This window comes from Arthroderma uncinatum (genome assembly GCF_011692745.1).
Source record: "Arthroderma uncinatum strain CBS 119779 chromosome Unknown scaffold1, whole genome shotgun sequence".
NCBI classification, from domain to species: Eukaryota; Fungi; Ascomycota; class Eurotiomycetes; order Onygenales; family Arthrodermataceae; genus Arthroderma; species Arthroderma uncinatum.
In genome coordinates, this window is record NW_022983863.1 from 6454855 (window position 1) to 6471366 (window position 16512).

A 16512-nucleotide genomic window follows, 5' to 3' on the forward strand; every position below is an offset into this window, starting at 1 on the left:
CAAACATTTCAAATAGATCATGGGCTTGGCAGTTTTGATGGTTGTTCAAATAGGATTACAAATCAGATTAATTCAACGGTTAGTAGCGGCATATACCCTCACTGGCCAGCCCAAGTACGCATAAACAAAATTTCCGGCATATCACGATTCATGAATTCTTCATCGACATCATACACAAGATCCTCTCCCGCACTCTCTGCTCTAAACCCAAGTTTCTCGTATACACTACGGCCCATGGGCGATGCCTCAGTCATGCACTCTAACCCTCCTCTTCGTTTTGCCTCCTCGAGTCCCCATGCAACTAGCTTTCCCGCAACACCTCTTCGTTGGAAATCTGGATTGACCGCACATGTATCAAGCGCAAACATAGCGGGTGAGTCCGATTTCGCCTTTTCCTGCGCGAGGGAAACTCGACGTTTCCACAGCGAGCGATACATCTGGCTCGCAAAGCGTCTCTCGGTTGGAGTCAAAGTCGCAAGGCCAGCAGGACTGTCCGTCGGCATATCCCCGTATCCTTCCACAAATGAAGCTTGAGTCCAGATTGCTGCGCCAACAATTTTAGGCTTCAAACCATCTTGGGGATCTGGTAGTGTTGCCTTCAAGATGACGGTATTAGGTTGGCCTTCTTTATTCTTGGTTGCAGATTGCCATCGCGCAAGGAGTGTGGAGGCACCCTCTTTCTGGCCTTTAGGGGAGTTCCAATTTGGGTTCATGGCTATCCAAATCGAGTCTTTGATTTGGCGGCCAAACGCTTCGCTTATGCAGTGATAAATTTGGGTGAAGTCATCAGGACCATCGGCTGGTTGAACATGTACATTAACGTCCATCGTAAGTAAATACTTGTCAGCCTAAGGATCAAATTTTTGAGAGAGGGGGAGGTATGTCAATGCGACAACGTAGGATGTGAATAAGAAGGATTTAAGCAAAGGACAAAGTCGCCACTTCAACCGTGAACTCGACCGCTATTTGAATTGTTACGGTAGTAATGAAAATAGACAATTAGAAAAACATAACTAGTCTTTAACCCAATCCCTGCTGACACTCAATATTACCGCAGCTATCAAATTTTGCTACTCTATTGTTATTAGCCAAATATCACTACGCCACTTTCTTTACAACTAATATAGTAACAGAGATATTTTTAGCTTGGGTTGTAAGGCTAGCGCGCGGCATTAACGCGGCATCAAGGCGGCATTCGGGCGGCTTCAGGGTAACGTCAGGGCGACACCAGGGCGGCTATGGGACAAAGATTGCCGAGCTTATGGTAAAGAGAGAGCGGCTCGTCTTGCGTAAAGCGCCGCATTACTGTAGCACAGCAGGGTGTCCAAGCAAAAAACGTATCGGGGATGTTGGTGGCCAGAGACTGAATTTGTGCGCTTTACTTTTCTTAGATCCTGAGTCTTCCATACGGTATTCATAAAGCCATATTATCTCTAGCTCTGTTACCATATAACTATAAAGTCCACTCAAATTTTGCACCTTTCTTCATTGTTACAATCAGAGGCATCTATCAAAACTAAATCAACCAAAATCACGGATATCATGTCTAATATGGGAACCAGGTTCGGGGAAGAGACTCAGATTGACGCCGACGGATGGCCCCCCGAGATCGCAGTTTCTGGCAGTTTGGGGCTTCTCCTATCTCTCTATCAGCAGACACCAACACCCTTATTCCATGTATGCACAAGTACGCCTGGACAGCTGTGGGATGCTGGCATTGCAGTCAATCATGATTGTAGTGCGCATGACTTTCTCGAGAGCGTTAGGAAAAATACTCAGCTGAGCACGACACTTCCGGCCGGCCCAGAGGCATTCTGGTTGCGTACAGACAGCTTTCAAAATTGGGAGACTTCGAATTCACGAAATTCCGCCATTCCACGCCAGATCCTCTGCACGGTGAGAGGGTCGCAGACATCACGTTTACTGAAGCTGGAGATCATCGGCAAGAGCTCCCCAGCCAATGAAAAATTTCTCAGTCAACTGGTACATGTCGTCAAACAATTGCTGGTTGCAACGAAGGACGGACGGATGTTGCGAGCCCTTGATTTAATCTGCGATCTGGACCGCCAGGATCTACAGCGATGGAACAAGCAACCCCCTTCAACTATAGCGTCCACAGTCCACGAGATGTTTAGACAGAGAGTTCTGGAGAGCCCAGAATCACAGGCTGTAGAGTCCTGGGACGGCTGGCTTACATACAGGGAGCTAGACACCCTATCCTCGCGTGTGTGTTCGTTACTGCTGAGTGCAGGGGCACGCCAGAGCGACTGCATCCCTCTCTGCTTTGAAAAAACGCTCTGGACGACGGTGGCAATGCTGGGCGTCCTGAAGAGTGGCTGTTCCTTTATGCTCATGGATGTCTCGCACCCGACAAGCCGACTGCAGGCACTAACCAAGGAGACCAAGGCCACCATAATCCTCAGCTCCTCTGCTCAGGAAGATAGAGCAATCAGTCTCGCACCCCGGGCCATTGTTGTGTCGGCTTCCTCGTTGTCGACTCCCTCGCTGTTGACTCCGTCGGTAGAAGTTAGTCCCCACGATGGAGCAGCCGTCATATTCACATCAGGAACTACAGGCACGCCAAAGGGGATTCAGCTTGAGCACGAATCGTTGTGTTCTAGTCTTGTGGCATTGGCTCAGCTCTCCGGAATAAACAAACAAACTCGATATTTCCAGTTCTCATCCTATGCATTTGATGCCGCGTTCGGAGAGATCCTAATGACGTTGATGCACGGCGGTTGCGTCTGCATTCCTTCCAACGCCGATCGTTTGAACAAGCTGGCAGAGTCGATACGCAATTTCAATGCCAATGCGGTTCTGCTTACTCCCACTGTTGTGCGACTACTGTCACTGTCTGACGTCCCTTGTCTGACAACACTCATTTCCGGAGGAGAGAAGGTCACGCAAGATATCGTAGGGCTGTGGGAAGATAAGCTGGACTTGATCATAGCCTATGGCCCGGCGGAGTCAACAGTAGCATGCATCGCAAAGAAAGCCCGTTCTATGGGTGATGATGCTGCTCGGATTGGGTTTCCTGTCAACAGCCGCGCATGGATAGCGCGCCTGGATGACCCGAATCAGCTTGCTCCTGTAGGAGCTATTGGCGAGCTGGTGGTGGAAGGCCCGGGTATCGCACGGGGTTATATCAACAATGAGGCGGGAAATGCAAAGTTGTTCCTCAACTCTCTGCCGTGGGCAAAGGAGTCCATCGGACGGGCTTACAGAACTGGCGACCTGGTTCGATACGCCGACGACGGTGAACTGGTCTTCATCGGTCGACGAGACCGCCAAGTCAACTTCGTGGGCAAAGGATCGAGCTCGAGGAAATCGAGAGCCAGCTGAAGCAGCATCTTCAAGTCCTTGAAGCAAATATATTTCTAGAAGTACTCGATTTACACGGCACGGCTAATTTGGTCGCTTTTCTTCATCATCCTAGTATTCACGACACAGGTAGGCGGGATGTTGACGGAAACAACACCACGCAAACGACCGAGGGGTGGGAGCTGGAGATCGAAAGGCTTCGTGAACGTATTTCAGACGTTCTTCCTGCCTACATGTGCCCCGTCGCGTGGATACCGTTGAAGGAGGTTCCCCTGAGCCCAACGGGGAAGCTTGACCGGCGCAAGCTTTTGAGCATCGGGGAGAATTTCTATGCCAGAATGCGAACGGGCGGCAGTGAAGAAGAAGAAGAAGAAGAAGAAGAAGAAGAAGAAGAAGAAGGACAAAAAGGACAAGAGGACAAGGGCTTATCGCCCGTCGAGTCAGTGCTGGGTCGGATGTGGAAACAACTTCTCCCATCCGCCCACAGGCTCTCACCAGACGATAATTTCTTCCAACTCGGCGGGGACTCTCTCCGATGCATGAAGCTGGTGGCGATGGCCCGCGAGCAAGGGTTTCATCTGACTATGGAGAAGATGTTCAAATACCCCGAACTATCCAGGATGGCTGCCGCCATGCAGGAAGTCCATGCTGCTGATACAATTAAATCCCACGCAAGCCTTGTCCCGGCTTCATATTCACTTTCACAGGACGATCTTTCTATATTTCACTCCTTGCTGGATGAGTACGGTTTTGATTATGAGGATGTGGCGGGTATATACCCTTGCACGGCGCTCCAAGCAGGGTTGTTTTCGCTGTCACTGGTACTACCCTCCTTGTATTCGAGTCAGTTTGTATTTAATTTCTCAGCGGCCGTGGACGTCCAAAGGTTCAAGGCAGCATGGGAGAGTGCAAACAGTGTCTTCCCAATCCTGAGAACGGCAATCGTGCCGTCTTCCTCTAGCTTCGTGCAGGTGGTGAGACGACATCACTCCGAGTGGACCGAAGTCAGGCAAGATCTTGCATCGTTTCTGTCTGCAGACAAGACGGTATCGTTCCAACCCGGCCAGCCTCTCAGCAGACAATACCACGTCCAGGACCCATCATCCGGTCAGTCTCATTTTGTTTGGACGCTCCACCATGCTATATTCGATGGCTGGAGCTTGGAGTCCGTGGTCGATCATATTCGTCAAAATTATTACTCCAACACCGTGGCTGTGAACCCAGGAGGCTTCGAGGAATTTGTGCAGCTCTGTGAGGGCCTGAACCAAGGTGAATGCGTTTCATTCTGGGAACAACAACTTAAAAATGCACCTACACCATCATTTCCCAATTTCCCGAATGCCGGGTACCTAGCAGCCGACAGATCTTGTTTGCGACACACCATGGCAGCGCCGAAAATAACTTCTACAACTGCAACGGTTCTGGCCAGGGCGTCGTGGGCTCTACTACTTTCAGAGTACGAGGGTTCTGACGACATCACATTCGGAAACTCCCTTCACGGACGTCATTCCCTACCTCCTAAGCTTCAGGATGTCGTTGGGCCTACCATCACAACTTTACCGATTAGGGTGCGGATTGATCTCACGACAACCGTTCTTAACTTCTTAGAAGGCCTCCAAGAACAGTTTTCCGCCATGATACCTTACGAACAATTCGGGCTTTCCCGAATCCTGGGGATAAATCAGGATATCCAAAATGCCGCCTCGTTTCGTACCCTCTTAATTGTCCAAGTCGAAGATAACACGTCCTTGGAGGAAGTAGGTATCAAGCTTGACGAAGTCGAGAGATCCCTACACGAATACCCACTGGTAATTACGCTTATGCCTGGGAAGTCTCAGATTGAGATAGTCGCCACCTTCGACAGCGACGTCATTTCACCGCCCCAGGTTCAAAGAATTCTGGAACAATTCGAGGGGACATTCCACCAACTCAGCACAGTACCTAGAGACACCAAAGTTGGCGAACTGGACCTCGCAAGTAAGGCAGACAAGACAACCATGTTTGAGTGGAACGCTAGGCATCATACGGCTTACGAAGTTTGCGTCCACGAGTTGATTAGAGAGCGAGTAAGACACTCCAAAACTTCGCCAGCAATCCATTCGAGAGACGGCACCATGGACTACGCAACTTTGAATAGACTGTCTGATGGCTTAGCGGGGGAGATGGTGCAATCCGGCGTGAAGCCAGGGAACACTGTGGGTATTCTTTTCGAGAAATCGCAGTGGGCAATCGTGAGCATTCTGGCCGTCATCAAGACAGGCGCGGCTTTCATGCCATTGTCACCGACATACCCACGAGTACGTCTTGAAGGTATTGTCAGTGATGCTGGTATTGGGCTCATCCTCTGCTCTCCACTGCAAGAGGAAGTCTTCCGAAATCCACCTTGGCGGACTATGGTCGTTTCCAACGAGAGATCACATTTTTCCACATCCAGTGCACTGGCCCATGGCAAGGTTGCGACCCCTGACAGCCTTCTCTACATCCTTTCAACCTCAGGAACTACGGGGACCCCCAAAATCTTCGGTGTACAACACAAGAGCTTTGCTACTGGTGCTATCGCTCGGGCACCTTTACTCAAACGTGGCCCTGACTCTCGGGTATTGCAATTTGCACCATATGCCTTTGACCCGAGTGTGGAGGACATATTGACCACCCTCATGTTTGGCGGCTGTATATGTGTACCATCAGAGGACGATATCATGGGTGATATCAGTGCATTTATGAAGATGGCGCGAGTTGACTTTGCCAACATCACCCCATCAGTGGCCTATACATTGAAGCAGGATGAACTGCCGGATCTCAAAATATTGCTGCTCTCGGGAGAAGCACCTGACCAAGGACTAGTGGACAAATGGGACGGCATCGTACAACTCATGAATGGTTACGGGCCGAGTGAGTGTTCCGTCAAGTGTGCTATCAACTGCCATTTGTCACGCAATAGCCCCAGAAACATTGGTTACAGTGCTGGAACTAGCCTATGGGTTGTGAAGCCCCAGAACCACAATCGCCTAACTCCTCTTGGGGCAGTTGGGGAACTCGTCATCGAAAGCCCACATCTTGCAATGGGCTACATGAACCGCCCTGAGGCTAATAAGGAGAAGTTTATTCTTAGTCCACCGTGGTTGCGAGACTTCCGAGATGGCCAAGCCACGCGGATGTACAAGACGGGTGACCTTGTCAGGTATATGGAAGATGGCAGCATCTTGTACATTGGGCGCGGTGATATGCAGCTGAAACTACATGGCCAGCGGCTTGAGGGCGAGGAGGTGCGGCAACGCATTCAGGAATCACTCTCTGATGCTCAGCTCCAAGTGATTATCGATATAGCAAGATTTGAAGGTCAGGATTCTGACGTTCTCGTCGCTTACCTTGCTCAGAAAGGAGAGTACCGGGGAGGTGAAGTGGAAATCGACCATGTGCTACAACAGCGACTGGCGGGTATGAAGGAACATATAATTCGCCAAATTAGCACCACTCTGCCGAAATACATGATACCTGCTGTATTTCTGGCAGTGACAAATATTCCCGTCACCTCGAATGGCAAGGCGGACCGCCGCACACTTAAGGCTTACGTTGCGCGACAGCGTCTTGGTCCTCACCTGCTTCTTTCTGAAGAACATGAAATTCAACCACCAGTTTCAGAGTTAGAAAAGCTGCTGCATAGGTTATGGCAAAAACTGCTTGGACTGAACGGCGAGCAATTTGGAGCCAACTCCAACTTCTTTGAACTCGGTGGCAGTTCTTTGGCGGCAATCAAGCTGGCATCTGCGGTACGAGATCTTGGGCACAGCCTCCCAGCACATGAAATATTCAAAAATCCGGTCTTGTCTGTCATGGCTTCTCAGGTGGTACGTCTGAAGGGAACAAGAAAATCGAGTGCATCCAACTTCAGCCTGCTGGAGAAAATTGATCGCAGTATCCACCAACTGAGGAAGAGCTGTGTGGCTCACGGTATTGATGAGCATAACATTGAAGACGCATACCCTCTTACAAGACAGCAGCAAAATTACATGAGAGGAGAGATCGTTTCGCCAGGAGGTACTACTCATAGGCACATCATGCAACTACCAGCCAACATCGACTTGGTCGGACTTGAGACTGCTTTGAGGCGTGTTGTGCAGGCGAACGCACTTCTACGGACTCGAATCGTCTCGATATCATCACAATTAGTCCAGGTTGTGCTGAAAGAGGACTTCGCTTGCCGCCATGTTGAGGCCCTGTCGTCGCTTGTCTCTGAGGATCGAAAGGTATCGTGGGGTCTTGGACAACCACTATCACGATTCAGTATCGTACATAGCGAAGACTCTCAGGATAGTTGGCTCGTCTGGTCAAGTACCCACGCTGCGTTCGATGGCTGGTGTCGAAAGTTGCTCTTGCAAGACATCGATTATGCGTATCACCACAACGATAACCCGCCGGAACGGCCGCAGTACAACAGGTTCGTCGAGTACGTATACGAATTGGAAAAGAAAGAAGATGGTTCGGCGTTGATGAGAGAGCTCGAGAACACTGAGTTTGAGCGTTATTTCATCTTGGATGGCACAAAGATCCCAGCAATTACTCACACTTTGTCCCTCAATATCGATTTCCCGGCAACTCTCCCAGCTGATCTATCCTACCCAACCGTGATGCTTACAGCTTGGGTGATAGTTGCAGCCCACGTCGAAGAACAAGACCAACTCCTGTTCAACATGCTATTGGGCGGCAGGGATGCTGAGTTCACGGGAATAGACAGGCTCATGGGGTCTGTAAGTACCACAGCCCCCTTGACTGCCAGCATTAATTGTGACTCAACTTTCCGGAAAACTGTGGAATTTGTACAGAAGCGAATAAATGAAGCTAGAAGTATACAGCATTCGGTCAAACTCGGTGATAAGCTGCATCGGTTGCTGGCCTCTGCCCCTGTGGTCGTCGTCCATCCTGCCGATGACTACGAGGAAGTAGCAACCAAACACCTCGGACTGTTCAGAAGCCGTGTCGAAACGGTCCAGCGATTGGTAGACGCCATGTTCATGAATTTCTGTCTCCGGCCTGGTAATGCTGGGGTGGATCTTATCATGACAATTGACACCAGCTTTTTCCCAGAAAATAAAGGAATTCGGTACCTCAGCTATTTAGAGCAAGTTTTCAAGCTTATCTTTGCTCCAAGGGGTCTGGACCTGACCATCGGGGAATTGAAATTCGGTTCTAGCGCGCCCACAAGCTTGGTGTTGGTAAACACTGAGATAGTGTGATGGCAACAAAATGATTACCATATCTATTGCCACCTTTATTATCTTTACTTGCCAATTTCAACATGAACTGCTAATCGACGTGGTGGGCCTTCTGGCAGTCCTCTCGTGGAGGACTAGAAAATTCTGGTTCTATATTCTTTCTGCATGTGAGGAGTCTGGGTCAGCGGACGATTTTCTGGCTATAAATAAAGCATGTGTTAGTTTGAGTAATTGGACCACTATAGTAATTTGTACAATATAATTTCAGCCAATAGCATCTTTTAGGATATTAATATATATAATATTTCATCAGTTAATACTAATACTGCTTCTTTATTCCTATAGTAAGGCTGTTTTATTGGTTGATATAGGTATGAATTAATATTATGTAATCACGGACACATAAGGTTTCGATAAAGTGACACGTGATATCGTAGTGGAATAATATTATTCCATATACACACATGACTACGTTCTAGGAAACGGCCTGAGGTCAGGAGGGATATATAAAGGGGAAATGGAAGGGGATAAAGGGAATAGAAATTGCAAAGGTAAAAAGTAAAGAATATGATAGCTATATGTAGGAAAAACAAAATAAAACAAGGATATCATAAACTATAGTGTATAGCGAGCGGCCTCTGGGTATTAAATATTAAATATAGCCGCCGCGTAACTTTGACCTCCTATCCTTTTATCTAGGAGAATAGTGGCTAGAGTAGTGGCTAGAATATTCACTTTGAGTTTCTGGGACGTACACGGAAGGCATTGGAGGAAATGGCTCAAATTCTGAAGGTGAGTTGTGGTGCCCTGCAGAGTTGACGTCGAACATCATCTGTTCCTCCTTGTTCGTGCCATCTATGGTCCTGCTAGGTCCTAGATATTTAGTGGTCTCCTGGGCCGTTTCGTGAATAGTTTTCTCCTCCTTTCCAGGTCCCATGGGGTGATCAGCTCCATTAACGATTGGCTTGGGTTCGGTAGCCTCTGGCCCTGAGAGCAATGACGTATATTCAAGAGGTAGCCCATCATTAGGTATGGGGGAGGATGCAACTGGGGGAGGGCTAATAACCCCCTCGGAATGCCGGACCCTCCGCGTGCTTGATTGGTCTAAGGGAGGTTCATTGGTGGGTTTATTGTCATCACTGTGGCCCTGGTCCTCTGTGTATGATGGGGAGTAGATATTATTGCGCTCGGGCATCGACTTCGTCCTTTCAAACTCCTCACTGGAGGGAGACCTCCAAATTTGCGGTACAGAGGCCGCAGGGGTTGTCCTACCAGGATTGGTGGTAAGATCACGTTGAGACTCGTTAGATTGACCAATATCTGTAACAACACGAGTGTTTTTTCGGCCTCTTGGATGTGCGACATTGACTGTGGTTCCCTGAACGCCCCCACGCCATAACGTCGGGAATTCCTTGTCAACGGCTTCTTTCTCTTCCTTTTGCACAGCTTTCGCGTCATGAATAGCTCCAAGTTTACTCCAGAAGGAGAGCAGGAAGCTCGTCTTCGCTGGTTGTCTGATTTTACCAACGGTAACTCCTCGTCTTGCGGCCAGGGAGCTTGGTGGTGGACGATCTCCAGGTGCTATATCCTCTATTCCCAGCGGGACATGTTTTATTCGTTGTTTTTGTAATTTCTCCTTTTCCCTAGAAAATTTGGCGTCCCATTCCCCTTTAGCCTCAAGCCAGCGGCGAACTGGCGTTGATTTAGGCACTCCGATCCGATTGCGTGGAATTTGAAGCGCTGGGACCTCGTGTTCATCAGGGAGTGGGAATAGGTTGCCTTCGGTGTCAACGAGCTGGCGGATCATATGGTTTTTGAATGGAGGAATAGAATCACCGGCTTTTCCAATCGTCGTAAATTGTGGTGGTTCCGATTCTTGCCTCTTCGATCCATCTGCTTGATCAGGCCCAAGCAGAGACATGCCGGATAATGCAGGAGAGCCCTCTGGTATGTCTATACTTGACTCTTGTGCCCTCGACAACGCCCATGCGGAAAACTGAGCAATAGATCTATACATATATTTTGCAGGTCGGGTAAAGCTGAGTGTCGGCGCAACATGGCAAAGACCATTCCAAACTTGGAGTTGGACATATGTGGGTTTGTAATGAGAAAGGATTTCACGACCAGAGTCGTATCTGTCAAGATACTCGTCACTCGGGGGATAGGCTGCTGGGTTTGCCGCTTTATGTGCGAGGTAAATCTGCTCGTCCCTTAGTATTTCTCCTCCGCCCGAAAGTATAAGCAATGGCGGTAGGCCTCCTAACGACGATTGCATCACAGGGGAGACAAGCGGGTGGGATATCAGGCTATTTGTCGTGTACAGGTGAATCTGGTCTTTTATCTCAACAGTTGCACCGTCTATGTCGACCCGGAGAAGCTCCCCAAGCATCCGGCGTTGATTACTAGAACCGGGAATTTGGGAGGTTGCATATTCGTCAACGTGAGTAGATTGAGTTGTCGCACGAGCCTGGCGGGTGTAGAAATCCTCAATTGCTTTGGTATCTAGCTTAGAGGTCTTGTCTGCAACAGGAGGTGAATTTATAGTATTGAGAATTTTTTCACCAGCAGTTGACTCAATACCGTATTCATCTCCATTTGGAGGAGGCCATGCCATCGACGGGCGGTGCATGAAACCGTATATGGGGATATAGTCTTCTAGCCCAGCACCAGAAACACTAGGGAAGGAGTGCGTCAAGTCCACCCAAGGAGATATAAGGACAGCTCCAGCAGGCAATGGCACGTTTTGATCACGAAGTGTGACCAACATCCTAAGTATTGTCAGTCACAGTATTTAGGTTCAACTATCAGAATACATACGACATGACCATTCCTCCGCCAGAAGAATCACCGGCTAGTATTATTTCCTCGGGCTTCTGGATGGTTATTAGGTAGAGGTACGCTGCAAGACAATCGTGAAGCCCACATGGAAATGGGAATTGCGGAGCTAATCGAAAACGAGCTAGTTTATCGCCAATGGCATAAGTAAGTGGTACTTTTGGAACACATGGGTAATGATAAACGTACTATAGATGTAAGAGTTAGAGTATTTCTAAATCGTGGAGGCATGTCAAAACTCACCGAGCAAAAACACGAGCCTTTAATTTTCTTGCATGCCGCTGCAATTGATACCGGTGCGTATCCACACTTCCAAAGAAATAGGCACCGCCATGCACATAGAGCATGATACGGTTGGATTTCACGTTCCGTGCCCGTCGGTCATTATAGTCTCTCCTCGTTTCAACCCATTCTGCAATAAGAGCAGCCTCTGTATCTCTCCACTGCCACCATTTGCTCCCTCCAACGAGGGATACACCGTCTGGCCCCAGCTCTGCAATCAACAGATGAGATGCAGACTCCAGATGCTCAGGTGGAATAATCACGTTCCCAGCTGCCACCCAGTATGGCGCAGGCACTTTTTGTCCCGTAAAAGCCTGTAACTCTTCAACCGTATGGCGAGCCGCATGCTCAAGGAACCGCCGGATGACCTCGAGACCACCATGGTAGGAGAAGTGCGCAGCTGGCTCTGTCTTGCCGGGCTTCTTGCCTAGATACTGTCCATAGAAATTCCAGATTAGTATATCGTGAGGGAGCGAGGTGCTGCGTTTTCGATTGACGAGGTCATACGTGTGCTAATCCAGTAGAGACGGTTGTAAAGGAGGCATTGATAGCCACTGAAAATATATTAAATGGCATTTTAGCAGCCAACGTGTTCTAGGCAGGATCGGGGATTATAGATCGAGAAATAGCATCGAACGGCATGGGGTATAAGCAAAGTAACCGTATGAGAAAGATATGGCACAGGGATCTTGCCATTGGATAGCAATCATGGCTCGCGACGAGGCAGAAGAGAGGGGAATATCATCTTCGAGCGATTGAACCGCCACGGGATGTTTGCAGCCACCAACTTTTCAAGTTTGCCCTGTTGTTTACCCATCGACGATACAGAAGAAAAGGGACAGCAAATTATGAGGTCATACCCAATCTTGGCAGTCGTGTTCTGCTTAGTCAGACTATTTTCGCAATTTTGATTTTCCGATCCTTATTTTATTTTTTTATTATTATTTTTTTGGTTCTGATATCAAAGTCGAGGTGGGATAGTGGTGAGAAGGCTGCTGTCAGACTACTATTGCATCTCCAACGCTTTATAACATCTGTATTGCAGATACACCAAGCTCCCTAAGCCTCCTTGTATCATTTTATCGCAATGGAGCCCGTACAACAGCAGCAGACGCCCGGTACACTGGAGCAGAGCACCCCTCTTTCTCCCTCCGCCCAACTCGATCTTGCGATAACTCTTATCCTACACTCTTGGCCTTCTCTTACGCTGGCTGTTGAATCGTCTTGGGGAGGACCTACTTCCAGCAGCAAACGCGATTGGTTTTGTGGCGCCATTGCGGAGTTATTTACCACTAGACCTGAAACAGATGCGCAGGATCTGGAGGATGTTTTGATACAGGTGATGACGGATGAATTCGACGTCGTTGTGGATGACGGAAGTGTGAGCCTAATTGCAGATCAAATATGCGAATTAAAAGCCGAGATCGAAAAAGGGAAATTTGAGCGTGTTCAGGCGATGTGGGAGCAGTTTAAAGTCAACGAGCAAAATGGTGGTAGCAAGCTACCAAGCAATATCATCAATAGGGTCGGAGTGAATGGAAATGATAGCAGTGATGACGACGATGAAGACGATGGTGACGAGGATGACGATGACGACGAGGATACAGATATGGCGGATGCTCCGGCTCCCCGTTCTGCTCCAAGGCAGCGAGAGGAGCCCGAGGTTGACGATGACGGCTTTACCAAAGTTGTTGGCAGGAAAAAGAGATGAGAATTGAGGAGGCTGTCTTACGATTCAACCACGCTACCTTACATGCGGCCCAGGCCACTCTTCTCTCACGAGGGCATACCGCAAACCCGATTCAGCTATGAAGCCGAAAGGCAAGAGCTTGCTATACTATAAGTGACTCGCTGAATTCTAGTCCTGAGTTCTATCACTTGCCAGCCTTTAGAATTCTTCGCTTCATGGAGAAAGTAAGGCGTTCAATCTTGTCTGTCTATGACACCTTTGGATTCGAGATGATAAGCTTGAAAGATTGCCAGAATCTATTGGGTCATCCGCACCATGTCACCGATTTACTGATACTTGTGACTGTTTCGATTTAGAACATACTTGCGGGATGTTTTATAGAAGGAGGCTAACGGATTCAGAACGATACATGAATAAGCAACAATCTTGTTGTATGGATAACTTCGTAATTTCGAGTTAAGATACATTGATGAAAAGCAAATAACTCCGGATAGTCATAATCGTTAATTATATTATTTATTGATATTAAGTACAGAACTGGACCAGTAAATAGCGAAGTGATATTTCAGAGCGCTTTAACCGGGTGGGCTGGGTTCATCGAAGGCAATAAGTAAATAGTACCTATTTGGGGGCTGCAACTTGCACGAATGATACGGATATCGGGGTACTTAGAAGAAAATTCAACGGTAATGTAACGATGGGTGTAATTTGCGTTTAAATTGTGAAATATAAGCAACTGGATGACGTTAGGGTAGAGCAGGTGAGGAGAGTAAATGTTCGGCGAGAATCAAGGGCTGCGCATATAGACATATATAAGTCTATGGGAGGCCTCTTATATCTGAGTTGGCTATCCCTGTGGCTTTACTTCCCCCCAGAAGGAAGGGAAGGTAGCCTTTGGCTGTCATCACGGTAACGGTGCCTGCACTGAAAAGAAACCCCAAAGTAAAGCATACTATCTCAAGGTAGGTCGCTTCACGAATGACGCTGAGAGATGATTTCTCGATGGCCTTGAGCCAGCCAAACGCCCCCAAAGTAAAAAATATAACTCCGCATACTAATAAATGCTTGTAAGCTTATGGAAGTCAATTTGCTGAAACGGTGTAAGCTTACTACAGATGAAAAGAATGGACACCATAACCCTCGCTCTGAATATAATGGAAATGCAAAAGGCCACAGCACACCATGACAACCATATCATAGACGCTAGTGGACCTCTCCATAAGTTAAGTGTGTTAAAAACTGACTGGGCATCTCCGATGGCGGACTGCAAATATATAGCGGAGTTTGTAATGTTGTGTAGAAGGGCCTGGGTTGTGCGAAGATCTTCGTGAAACGATTGTTGAAGGCGAGTCTGGTTCATGATTTGCACGACCATCATGTCCTGCAGAATTGCAGCCTTCTGTTCAAAGTTATGCAACGCTGCATCGAAGAGATTCATGCGCTGTGAATATGATTAGCAGTTTCTATCTGGCCCATTGAGCAAATATATATTCTTACATCGTCGAGCGAAGAATGCTTCTGATTCACGCTTGAAACAATTCCACTCAAGGAACGCTATCACATTGTTAGCTAGTAAAATACATAGGAGCGGGTAAACATGCCATCGACGCGTGAAGCTGATTTAGCTCTTCCGCCATAAATCCTACCCCAACATCCTTTACCTCATGGAGTAAGCGGTTGATGTCTGTTATGAGATGGGCGTTTATTTGAAGGGCACTTTGTTCCGCAGCAACCAGGTCTGAGTTCCGCTTCACTCCATCCGCAAGCACCTCACCCAAAGCCTGTTTTACCTCTCGAACCGAGTGAATAGAATGTTGAATTTGCTATTCTTGGTTAGAATCGTATCTTGTTTTAATAGGAACAAGATGAATGGAAAAAAAACACGCTCTAGTTGATAGAAGGGGAATACCTTTGATAGAGTAGCCGCCTCTGCCGAAGTAGACTTGACAAACCCCTGGAATTCCCCGTTCGCGACCCGAAAGATATCCTTTGTACCTTTCAAGAGCTCTGTAAACTGGCCTTGAATGATCACGCTATCTTTGCGTAGATCACGTAGTAATTTTAGGCGAAGGTCATCGACCGCCTGTAAAAATTCTTTCTGCCGTCTAGCTTGGGTATACCCGTTCTCTAAAGAGCGGTTTAGATGTTCGGTTAGCCCGGATGTAACTTCAGTGAGTGCCCTGTGGTGGTTAAGCAGTTCTTCCTTTTCCACGTCAAGCCGGGCAGCATGACACATTACAGCAGCGTTCTGCCGGCTGTTGCTATAGCTGGTCCACCACTGCGGTTTTGATTCCAGAGATCTAAGACATGGTGCAAGTAGTTTCTCCGGTATAACATCTTTCTCCTCTGACTCTTGCGAAACTTGACGTTTAAACGTGTAGATGGGTTTCTCATTGTCGCGAGAAGGCAGTATAGCCAAACACTGATTTGGAACCGCAGCCCCCGCCCCTGTCACCTCACATATAGCCAGCCTCGCAGCATATAGCGACTTGACATTGTCCAAGTCTAAGGCGGAATATTGTCCCCGCTCACTTTTCCCTGAGGAGAAAACTTGGCACGAGGTTATCAAGTTCGCTACAGCGCGCTGATTACACGACGGCGCGTGTTGCATGGAATCCAGTAGCTGAAGGGCTTCCGAGAAGATGTCATTGTGTTCTGCTGGGTTCGTATGTAGTAAAAGGGAGAGATCAATTGCGGTCTTGGAGCTGTCACCTGCGAATATGTCAAGACCATGGAATCCGAGACTGGCTAAGCTTTGCTTTTACCTCTAAATGACGACAACCCAAACCCATAGACCCCAGAAACAGCAGATATAGAGAGTTGAACGTAGAGAAAGAGTAAAACCATGCGGAATATTGGCGGATTTGCCGTTCTAGCTGCCATTCTGATGTCTGGCCTAGAATAATTGAACTAAAAAGGAGACCACGGCGTAATCGAGGAGATAGAATTTGAGCTTCTAGAAGAGAAATATTATGGCAAGCCACAACTTAATGAGACAGGAAAGAAGGTCTTTAACTGCTAAATGAGTTCAGCCTGATAAAGTTGAGGGATGGTATCAAACTTGACAGCTCAGTCTGTGATTAAGCTGCTGCAACATTGTTCAGACCAGTGGGTATAATTAAGCTAGTGCCTGGCATTTATATAAATAAGCAGGTGAAGATAGTTGAAACC

The 16512-nt window shown here is 47.9% G+C and overlaps 6 protein-coding genes across 6 annotated transcripts; 3 read left to right on the forward strand and 3 right to left on the reverse strand.

The window, feature by feature from the left end:
* Window positions 1-98: 98 nt before the first annotated feature.
* GIQ15_01910 (uncharacterized protein) lies at window positions 99-713 on the reverse strand (the record flags this gene model as incomplete). The annotated part of the gene is made up of 1 exon (XM_033549327.1): window positions 99-713. One exon carries the CDS (start codon window positions 711-713, stop codon window positions 99-101), a length of 615 nt encoding a protein of 204 aa, XP_033410278.1.
* Window positions 714-1542: 829 nt separating this feature from the next.
* On the forward strand, window positions 1543-3342 carry GIQ15_01911 (Nonribosomal Peptide Synthase (NRPS); the record flags this gene model as incomplete). The annotated part of the gene is made up of 1 exon (XM_033549328.1): window positions 1543-3342. One exon carries the CDS (start codon window positions 1543-1545, stop codon window positions 3340-3342), a length of 1800 nt encoding a protein of 599 aa, XP_033410279.1.
* A 212-nt stretch (window positions 3343-3554) lies between these two features.
* Window positions 3555-8555, forward strand: GIQ15_01912 (Nonribosomal Peptide Synthase (NRPS); the record flags this gene model as incomplete). The annotated part of the gene is made up of 1 exon (XM_033549329.1): window positions 3555-8555. One exon carries the CDS (start codon window positions 3555-3557, stop codon window positions 8553-8555), a length of 5001 nt encoding a protein of 1666 aa, XP_033410280.1.
* Window positions 8556-9225: 670 nt separating this feature from the next.
* Window positions 9226-12227, reverse strand: GIQ15_01913 (lipase/esterase family protein; the record flags this gene model as incomplete). The annotated part of the gene is made up of 4 exons (XM_033549330.1): window positions 9226-9229; window positions 9290-11302; window positions 11613-12085; window positions 12159-12227. 4 exons carry the CDS (start codon window positions 12225-12227, stop codon window positions 9226-9228), a joined length of 2559 nt encoding a protein of 852 aa, XP_033410281.1.
* A 511-nt stretch (window positions 12228-12738) lies between these two features.
* On the forward strand, window positions 12739-13362 carry GIQ15_01914 (pre-rRNA processing protein; the record flags this gene model as incomplete). Its single annotated transcript, XM_033549331.1, has 1 exon — window positions 12739-13362. One exon carries the CDS (start codon window positions 12739-12741, stop codon window positions 13360-13362), a length of 624 nt encoding a protein of 207 aa, XP_033410282.1.
* A 1033-nt stretch (window positions 13363-14395) lies between these two features.
* On the reverse strand, window positions 14396-16224 carry GIQ15_01915 (uncharacterized protein; the record flags this gene model as incomplete). Its single annotated transcript, XM_033549332.1, has 6 exons — window positions 14396-14450; window positions 14586-14782; window positions 14839-14895; window positions 14988-15164; window positions 15251-16053; window positions 16107-16224. The coding sequence occupies 6 exons, from the start codon at window positions 16222-16224 to the stop codon at window positions 14396-14398; spliced, it is 1407 nt and encodes a 468-aa protein (XP_033410283.1).
* Between the last annotated feature and the right edge of the window lie 288 nt (window positions 16225-16512).